Source organism: Cydia fagiglandana, chromosome 10, assembly GCF_963556715.1.
Source record: "Cydia fagiglandana chromosome 10, ilCydFagi1.1, whole genome shotgun sequence".
Lineage (NCBI taxonomy): Eukaryota > Metazoa > Arthropoda > Insecta > Lepidoptera > Tortricidae > Cydia > Cydia fagiglandana.
The window spans coordinates 19477147-19487940 of NC_085941.1; the positions used below are offsets into that span (position 1 = coordinate 19477147).

The 10794-nt window shown below is 39.1% G+C and overlaps 1 protein-coding gene across 1 annotated transcript; it reads right to left on the reverse strand.

Moving 5' to 3' along the window:
• Nucleotides 1-224: 224 nt before the first annotated feature.
• On the reverse strand, nucleotides 225-5140 carry LOC134668356 (solute carrier family 22 member 1-like). Its single transcript, XM_063525837.1, has 4 exons — nucleotides 4974-5140; nucleotides 2580-2784; nucleotides 1505-1760; nucleotides 225-718 (listed from the first exon to the last, which is right to left on the reverse strand). The coding sequence occupies exons 1-4, from the start codon at nucleotides 5138-5140 to the stop codon at nucleotides 225-227; spliced, it is 1122 nt and encodes a 373-aa protein (XP_063381907.1).
• Between the last annotated feature and the right edge of the window lie 5654 nt (nucleotides 5141-10794).

Here is a 10794-nt window from a genome sequence, read left to right on the forward strand (position 1 = left end):
CTTGGCGTTCTACCATCCATAACGGTGTCAAAATGTTTGAGGATAACCGTCTCAAAAGCTTAGACACCAAACGCCAATTACGGAAAGAGAGACCTAAGCCCTCCTACGTGTACACGCTCAACGAAGCTGGCCAACTGTATTGTCACACGTGCAATAGAGTGTTTAAGACCAAGTTCGGCCTGGCCAGTCACATAAGAGCTCACGCTAGACAGCGTCCATGATGTTTATCTGGGGACGCCGTCATCGAAAACGATGAGGAGGACTATATAGTATACCAGAGTGGTCGTGATCCACCAAACTGGTGTTATAATACAACGCAGCAGAATCGGCTTATGTTGGAATACAAGCGTTACTAGCCAGGGATCCTTAATCTTGTGTTCCTTCTTCAATTCTGTAATCTTTCTCTCTTCTTCTGAGCTCTCTTTTAGTTTAGCTAGCGATGCTTCTGATAGCAATTTACCGTTCATTTTAGCCGCTCTCTTTAACTGTGATTCGGCTTCATTATAACGGCCCTTGCTCAGATACCATCGTACTGATTCTGGCATGATCCAGAAATAAATAACAGTGACCAGCTGCGGTATGAATAAGGCTAATGTCAAGTGCCTCCAGTAAGGAACGGCCCAAGCCATAAGGGCTTGCATAATGAGTCCTGTAGCGTAGAAAGTAGACATCGTCGCGCCAGCTGCAACTCTGTACTTCGGCCCCATGAATTCCATCACTGTTGACAAGCGAGATACTTAAAATCTTTAAAGTCGATCATAATCAAATTTTGATGAAGTGTTACAATTAAGCTCTATGAGTCATGATGCTCTCAAGGACAGTGGAATTCTCACGGTCGTTGTAGTCAGTTTTAGGAACGAGTGGGTGTTGAGTGCTATAAAAAAAGAAACGATATAGATCATTCAATGTCAGTGTCGATCTTATCAGCAATTGCATCTCGTCCACTGTTGCTAACTGTCATTTTTTACCTTATAGATTACTGAACTACATGTAGGTATTTATTTCTTTCGATAATGTATGTGCTAGAGTCAGACCGTGAAAAGTCTGCAGCGATTTTGATAGCCCACGCAGTGCGAGTGTCATTTTAAACGTCAAAATACTATGAAATTATGACGTAAAAATAACACACTGCGTGGGCTATCAAATCCGCTGCAGACTTTTCTTGGTGCGACTCTATTATATTTTCTTTTAATGCACTACATATTTATTTTCTGACAAGAAAGTCTAGCCAATTAACAAACATTTCTAGAAAACGCCAAATAAATAATGTACTTATGGAAAAGATCGCGTGAAACTGACATGTGACTATAACTTCATACTACTACTTTTCATATTAGGTACTTATCGATACATTTTCAATTTTCTATTGGCATTTTGCCGATACGCCCCCACTGTATTTGACTCAGAGGAAAAAGGGATTGGCACCTAGAATAAAAACCCCTAGGGATGTAAACCGCAATGTTTTACCACAGACACCGTATAAATAAATTGCTCCCCAACTCACCAATAGTATAACCGCATGAAAAAGCCGCAGCCCCAAAAGCGGCTTCCAAATACTCCAGGGCTATGAAACTGCCATAGGACTGCGTGAAAGACCTCGCTGTGCCAATCCAGGCACAATTGAAGGCATTCAGGGCGAGGGCTGTGCGTCGGCCATATCTGTCGGCGATGATGCCAGTCAATGGCAGGGCCAGCATCTTGCCAAACGTGAAGACTGAGCCGATGAGCGAGCGACGCCATTCTTGGCATGCCAGGTTGAACTGAAAAATAAAAGTCCAGAGTTGCGCATCATACGTTTCGGACATATGGCATCAACCGGACCAGTTTTAGGTACAAATATGCACCTGCGGAAAATTGAAAGAATGTTGACAATTTTAACAAGAAACAAAGAGAGTTTAAATTTGGGAAATTATTCGAACTGAACTTTGATTGAATGATTTTTTTTTAATTTTGCTCGTCACGTCCCCCAGCTATTTCATACTAAAATTATATTATCGTTGTATGCAGATTTACGATATAGGTACAATTAAAAATAAAACAAATTTAGACATTTGTCGTAAATATGTGTTTTTTTTATCGCGCCAACTTTAACTTAGTAAGGTTTTGGTTGGAGTCAGCCTTTGCCAATATAATCTAGTTTCCATTAATTTTTGAAAGTCATTTGCATTTTACATTTAGCCCCCTCTGAAGAGGCACTGTCCGTGGCAATAGGGTAATTGACATTTTTTTTATGAATGGTATCAATCGATCAGGTTTGTTTTGAGGATCAAATATCTGTATGGGACCCATTGTCTTAAAGCAATACAAAAGTCACAAATGATGGTCAAAGTCTGGCACCCGCACTTTACTGACGAAACGCATCTATCAAAATGGCAATACATCGTGACGTCACCATGTAACTTTAGAGGCCGTTTCGAGGTATGGAACACAAGGAAATTGTGATTTTGTCGATGAAATATTGCGTTTATGTTGGCATACAATATTTTTGCTAAAAGAGGGTATAACAATTAAGGAAGTCTCAAAGCTGCCATCCTAATACTAAAGAACGTTGCTGTCGAACTATCCAATACAAAACATACTTCATAGACAACAGTGTCAGTCTTCTCATAAACATACTCGACCTCGCACCGCACGACGTCATCTCGGTCGAAATTGTCTGCCGAGCAGCTAACTCCTGAAGAGTTGAATCGTCTACAGTTGTCGAAGGTACCACCGGCACTGGGTATGGCTAGGGACAGCCAGGATGGTGAAAAATCTCCGGTCTCGCATTCGGGAATCAGACATCTGAAAAATCACGTTTTTTAGGGTTCGTACCCAAAGGTTAAAACGGGACCCTATTACTAAGACTCCGCTGTCCGTCCGTCCGTCCGTCCGTCTGTCACCAGGCTGTATCTCACGAACCGTGATAGCTAGACAATTGTAAATTCAATGTTGACGTGTAAAAGTGCCCTTGTGGCCTATTTGCTGAATAAATGTTGATGTTGATGTTGAAATTTTCACAGATGATGTATTTCTGTTGCCGCTATAACAACAAACACTAAAAAGTACGGAACCCTCGGTGGGCGAGTCCGACTCGCACTTGTCCGGTTTTTTTTCTTATACCTTTAAACAAGCAATTCTTGTAAATATATCTATATATATATTCATGGGATTTCGGAAACGGCTCTAACAATTTTTCTTTATGGGAAGTCCATATATGTAGTAAATTTCATTACGTTTCGGGAGCGAAAAATCGATCTAGCTAGGAGCTAGGTCTTATCTCTAACGCGCATGTTTTTAGTTTTTATCTGTTTTCCCAGATAGTGATAATAATTAAGATGCAAACGAGCAGATGAATCGCCTGATGGTATATAAATGATTACCGTCGCCCATGGACTACCCGCAACACCAGAGGGTTTGTAGCGTTGCTGGTATTTAAGATGGGAAAAGAGAATAGATAGTATAGAGGGCTATTGTCAAAGTAAATTTTGTAGTCACGGTACATTTACTGCCATCTATCGACACACGATTAAAACTTAAAATAAAATTGAAAATATATAAATTAATCAAAATATGTTTACGGATAAATGATTTTTAAATTTTATTGTTCCATACTGACCCATGTTCTTTCACTGATATGACGTGTCAAAATTGTTAAATATCAAACGGTGTTGTGAACGCCATCTAGCCGAGAATAGACCAAAGGTAATGGCGCCATCTATTAGAGAATGACTTTTTCTTGATTTCCGAGGCACGTTTTTTTCTTAGACTTTATTTATCTTGTACGGAGTTATATATATCCTGAGATGGGAGAGTCTTTCGTTGAAGTTTCGAAGGCCGTATCGGTCCGGAAACAACACAGGCGACAGGACCATAGTTTAATATGTTTATTTCGTGATATAAATATATACAGTTTTGAGTTTTTTAACACATCCGCGTGTTTGCTTTAAGGATGACTCACGTTAGACCGGGCCGTGTCCGGGCCGGAGCTTGCGGCGCATCGTTTTCTATGGAAAGCATCACGTGTGATCGCCTGTCATGTCATAGAAGCGTAAGCTCCGGAAGCTCCGGCCCGGACACGGCCCGGTCTAACGTGAGCCATCCTTTATTCGTTCTAAGAATAAACCTACTGTAGTTACGTAGCATAACAGTGGTTATGATATTTATCTAGGTTATCAAGTGCGTCTAACATGCCTAAATACCTATTTAAGACTCTGATCTTTCTCTACGTCCTTGACTTCTTATCTTAAATCTAGATTAAAGAATAACTGTAATAAAATGTTTATAAATGTTGCGAAGACTTTTTTTATGATTTGAGTAAGTAATGAAAAAATGTATCCCACCTTCGTAAAAAAGCTTTAGATTATCTCAAATTTGCGAAGTCTACAGGAAAGACGAGAACGAGTTAAGCATACAATAATATCCGTATAACCCGACTGTACAGGCAGTGATAGTAGCGGATGAAACATCGCTCCAAAAGTATCTGCCATTCTAGAATTATTAACCCGTTACTTTATGATGCTGAATGTACTACATACGGGAAAAAATAAATTTATTGGCAAAAAAAAAAAACATTTTTGGTACAACCTTTATCGCTGACTGTAATTTTCTTTCCACAGGTAACTAATACTCATCGAGACAATTATAACAACCCCAAACACAATTAGCTCACCCGATCAGCGTGATGGTACCTTTATATTGCATCGTCACCCGACTTATGTATGCAAATTTTCAGCTTCATCGGAAACCGGGAAGTGGGTCAAATTTAACTTAGAATATTTGATTACAGACAGACAGACAGACAAACAGACATTGCATCGTCACCCGACTTATGTATGCAAATTTTCAGTTTCATCGGAAACCGGGAAGTTGGTCAAATTTAAATTAGAAGATTTGATGATTACAGACAGACAGACAACGGGACAGGTTAAACTAAATAAAAGCTTGTAAAACAACATCACCTCGTCGAAATCCTTGCAGCAGTGAACACATACTCATTTCCACTATAACCACTAAGCAGCGCCACTATCAAACACAGCGCCAAAGCCATTTTCTGGTACCGTCCAAACTCTCCTATCTCCTCCTTTATTATCTTGTCCAAGTTCACCTTGGCTTCTTCTTTCGCTTTTTTAAATATATCATCTTTTTCACTTTCATCCATTTCACTTAGTTGGCCCACTGATGGCAATCTGTAGGTAACCCCTAATGTTAAAATGTTAAAATCGCACCAAACAAAGTTTGCAGCGGATTTGATAGCCCACGCAGTGTAAGTGTTATGTATACGTCATAATTTCATAGAAGTTTGACGTTTAAAATTACACTTGCACTGCGTGGGCTATCAAAATCGCTGCAGACTTTTTACGGTCTGGCTATAAATAATTTCATTCGATAGCGGGACGTGACGTGACGCGTTTGCGTTAAGTGTCATTTTATATGGGATTTTGAGTTTCCAAAACCTCCCGCTTGGCGCGCTGCTCAAAATCCCATACAAAAATAGACATAACGCAAACGCGTAGGTCACGTCACGTCACGCTATCGAATGAAAACACTAGGGGTTTGTTTATTTTTATCACTAGTTTTAAAATACACTCAGGTACTTAAAAAATATTTTTACTAGTAGGTATACTTGTAGAAAATTAACGCAGAACTAATGTGCTTAGAGACAGAAGTATTATGCGAGGTTCTGTCTCTACGTCACATGCATTACTAACACTGCAAAGAGATGTACCAGGGGCCTTATTCCACTTGTGCAAAACTGACATTTCGAATCAACATCACATCAACAGATGATTGTATCGCATTGTTCAATGGAATCGCGTTCTATCGCAAACTTGTGATCGAAAAAATAAGTAAGAAAAAATCAACTTTGTTTTACTACTACTATACGGTTTATAATGACTTTGAACTCGGGGTAGGTCGGTTAAGTCGGTTTGGTTCGGTTGTCACCTAACTGTGGATTGCTAATGTCAAATTTTGACAGGCGTGGATACTATCGCTAGACTTTTTTGTCCATGGGCTTGGGCACCATCTTGGAGTTTTTGACGTGCGAAAGGGTATTTTATAGCATAGAGTAAAGCTTTTTTTTTCAATATATACGTTTACAGGAATTAATGACATCTTGTGAGCGATAGATGAACTAACGCGCTATTCACGGTGCGGCGGCGAGTAGTGGAACTATACGTGACAATTTCCCTCAATCAAAAGGGGACTACACTGTTGATGGTCGATAAAGGCTATTATTAATTGAATTTTAACAGCACGAACGCCTTATTGACAAGCGTTCTTTTTGTTGAACCCACACCTACACGTCAAATAATGCTCGCTCCACACATTCACCTATGAACGCTCAAAAATACCTATTCACGCAAGTTGTAATTAAACCATATTTAGAAAAGTCAGTTTTTATTACTGGGTGGAATTAGGGATGAAAATCCCGGAAAAAAACAAATGCTTATCGCACACACAAAATTTAGTTTTTTCCTGTTATTTTCCAGTTTAGGATGACTCACGTTAGACCGGGCTGTGGCCGGGCCGCCGGAGCTACCGGAGCTTCCTTTTCTATGCAAAGCGTTAAGCAGGCCACTGAAGAGCCTTCCAAATGGATGCCGTTACAATGGATTCATCCAAATGGACGGCATCCTAATACTAAACATTGTACGTTTTTGACATTCACGGACCGATTTTGGAATGTAGCCACGCTATTTGGACTGTTTTCACTATGACATTGATGCATCAAGGTGATTTGCTTACAGTACCTATGTTTACAGATAGGCTACCGCAAAACGCGATAATCGAAATTTCGTTATCTGCCTCTCTGTCGATCGAATGGCCATGAGTGATAGAGGCAGAAAACGATATTTCGATTTACGTGTTTCGCGGTAGGCCATGGGATGTGATTAACGCCCTCTACGCAGGGTTTTGCGTAATATTGCCTATTTCCTGCCTCAAATTACAGTGTGACAAAAACCAGTAGAATATAAATGAGGGCGCCACTTTCTACGTTACTGTCCCTTTTTTGACGTAAAATGCTTAAAAATGGCATCAATTTAGTATGGAATATTTTTAGTTCCAGTTTATTTAATTTCTACTATTTTATGTCGCACTTTGGGTATAGGCACTAACTACTGAAATAATACAATAGTACTCTTTGTATATATATTTTTTATAATAAACTAAACGGGGATTGGCTCTATTGAAAACAGAGCCTAAGATGATGGAGCTTACCGGCTCAGTAAGTAATAATAGCCTATTCACTCTTGCTTTAAAGACACCGAGGTCAAATTTCCCAGGAAACACAGATGACGGGAGCGCATTCCATTCCTTAATCGTCCTTACAAAAAAGATGAGGCAAATCGTTTTGTGCGGACAAATATAGATGGTCAAGCAAATCTTGTCAGTAGAAAAAGGCGCGAAATTCAAATTTTCTATGAGACGATATCCCTTCGTGCCTACATTTTTCAAATTTGCCGCCTTTTTCTACTGACAAGATCTGCTTGACCAACTATAGAATATTAACAACGAACGGGTACAGTCGCTTTGCTCCTCCCGCCTGGACGTCCGACATAGACCTAGTATTAGGTACATAGATGAGCTATACGCGTGCCTCCGTGAGGGATAAAACATTCGCAAAGCGACAATATTAAAAACACGTTTTAACATTCCTGACAACATACCAAAAACAATCTACGTAATTCGGTCGGGTTATTTGTTGCCCACCATAAACCATATAAATAAATGTTGGTGGGGAACAAACAAAAAGTGAGACTGTGACAAGGACAAGCAATAATACCGCTTTCTCTGCTACTCCTACTGAAATTGCCATAAGTGCATCTGGTTCGGTCGTTTAGCCCCTCCCCCGTGTCATCTCTATACACCGTGTTTTTGTTGAATTCCGTTACCTTCGGGGTATGGATAAGTATCCGACCGCCATATACGCCAGTAACCGACACATAATTATTTATTTCAGCACGCTACATGTATACTAAACTATTTATACTGTTTTTATTAGTATTGAATTCTAACAATATTTTGGTGGTAACTACTGGGAATAAAAATTCCCAGTAGTTACCACCAAGCCGAGTTGGTGGTAACTAGTGGGATTTTTTTTTTACCAGTGGTAAAAGGTGGGAAAAAATGCCCAGTAGTTACCACTGGTAAGAACTTGGTGGTAACTAGTGGGAATAACACATTCTTTTGCGCACTCCCTAGAATATATCCGATAGAACACCGATAGACATGTAACTCGTCGGCGATGATATGATCGAGGCTTTGTAACTTTGATTTGACAGCCATCGCCAAAAAGTATATGAGCCCGGCGCTCTATCGAGTCCAGGGCTGCCAGCTGATAGTCGGACCAAAAAAGTCTGCAGCAGATTTGATAGCCAGTGGCAGCAGTATTCCATGCACGAGCAGACCTATGTTTAGTGCCGCCTCACCTTAAATAGGACATCAGGTTTTGGTAGCAGGCCTGGACTCAATTGTCGACCCGAAATTTTGGTTGGATTATTATTTTTCTAATACAAAGGCCGCAATGAGACTACCATAAAAATTTTGTTTTGTACCAAGTTTTGTTTCTTTTTAAAAATAAAGGAATGTCTCCTTTAAAGTAAAATGAGCCTGCTTAAGGATTTAAGGTAGTTTCCCTCCAGGGCCCGACTTATCTTGCCACCCTGTATATGGCATCCTATTTGAAAGCAATCCTACAAATTATGGTCATACACGCCAAATTTGTCAAAATTGTTGTTATTACACCATCATCTGTAAATATGTAGTTAGTTAATAAGTTTGTGCGTGTATCCTACTAACATTTGTTGTAAGATTTAAATTTAAATGACGAAATTGATCTTTTGTTGGCCTTAAATAAATTAAATTAAATTATTAATCACAGGGTAATTAAATAACAACAATCTTAACAAATATAGCGTTTATGATCATGATTGTAGGATTGCTTTCAAATAGGATCAATAAACATTCTTTGAATAGGTAGGTATATCTTCCTTTGACGTGGCTGCTATAGTCTTCAGAATTTGATTTGCCGTGTGATCATCGCTTTCTGGTTGCAACTTGGTGCCATCGAGGAATGTCCATAGTATATATATGAAAGAAAAAAATATTTATCACAACACAATACCTTCTACTACTACAGGGCGGCACCTTTAACCTTATTTTGGCAGTGATAATAATATATCCTTACTTAATATAAAATAGGTTAGGTGTCTACATAATTGTGTATCAATAATATTTTCAGTGGCTCATCTCTGTTATATATATACTAGCTTTTCCCCGCGACTTCTTCAGCATGGAATTATTTTATTCAATCAGTTAAAGGGTGATTTCTTGAATGAAAACTACCCTTTGTCATTCCCCGGGACTCAAACTATCTCTATGTAGGTACCTACCCAACTAAATCGTGCACCAGCGCCGGTGCTACACCGCACGGGCGGGACAGTTCCTATTGACAAAGTTTGTTGTCCAGTTTGTGTTAAGTCCTCATACAAAGTTCCACCCCTTTAAGGGATGATTTCTGGAATAAAAACTATCCTATGTCCTTCTTCGGGACTCAGACAATCTCTATACCATACATATTTCAAATAAATCGGTTCAGTGGCTTAAGCGTGAAGAGGTAACAGACAAGACAGACAAACAGACAGCCACACTTTCGCCTTTATAAATTTTATAATATTAAGTATGGATATATGCACTAGTCCAAGCACCAAGGGCGTGTAAGCGATAAGATAGAGATTCCGTGTCGGTAAAAGACAATAGATAGGTACCTCCCATACAACCAATTCCAGTCGCCGTTACGACGCGGTGTAGACACATCTTGTGTCGACACCGTCTGTTTCGGTCACAATTCCAGTCGCAGAGTCGTCGCCGTGTCGACACAGTTACCAGAAATGGGGAAGGGTCGACACATGACACAAAGTGACATAAAGTGTGGTCGCCGTGTGCACACATTGTTTCGGGTTTGCGACTACTTTATGCCAAAATCATTCGTTCATTCGTTCATTTTGTTCCTGTCAAATGGAAACTGTCAGATGGAAAAATAGTTAAATAAAAATAAGTGACATTAATACGCCATCTCTAAAACGGATTACAAGACGTAATTATATATTGTTTGCATTTATATTACAACAGGACTTAAATTATTATGGGGAATTAAACTGCTCGAGTGATTTGATAAACTAAGTGTAATATAATCAACGCGCCACCACATTGTTTTAGTTTAGCCGGAAATGAAATTGTTTACTTCTCAGTGCTTGTGTTCATAAATATATTATTTGATGCATTTTTAGTACTTCGATGCGTATACTATACTTAAATAACAGAAATAACGCTTTACATACTACGAAACTTGTTAATTATGATGTATAAATATGGTTTAAGGCTGAGAAATATTGCAGTCACAAAGTAGTCGCAAATGTTTCGACTTTGTGTCGACTCTGTGTAGACACATGACACGCGCTGTCAAAAGTAATAACAAAGTTACTGGATTTGCAAAATGGCTCCTTGTGTTCATTTGTTTTCAGATATTCTCAAAGTGTAAAAATGACGTGGTCAGAGATGGGACTTAATAGATTAACTGTTTATTCGATTAATTAATGGAATAAAAAAAGTTAATCCTCAAATTTTAATCACGATTAGTTTAGTCGACCTAACATAGATTGAAATTGAATTAATCTGAACATTAATCGAATAAATTATCGATTAAATCTCGGTTGGAAGTTGACAGGGGGCCATTTTTGTACGTAAAAATAATAGAAATGTCTTGCATGCAGATGGTAGCCAAACACTTTGTCATAAAAGTCGAGATGG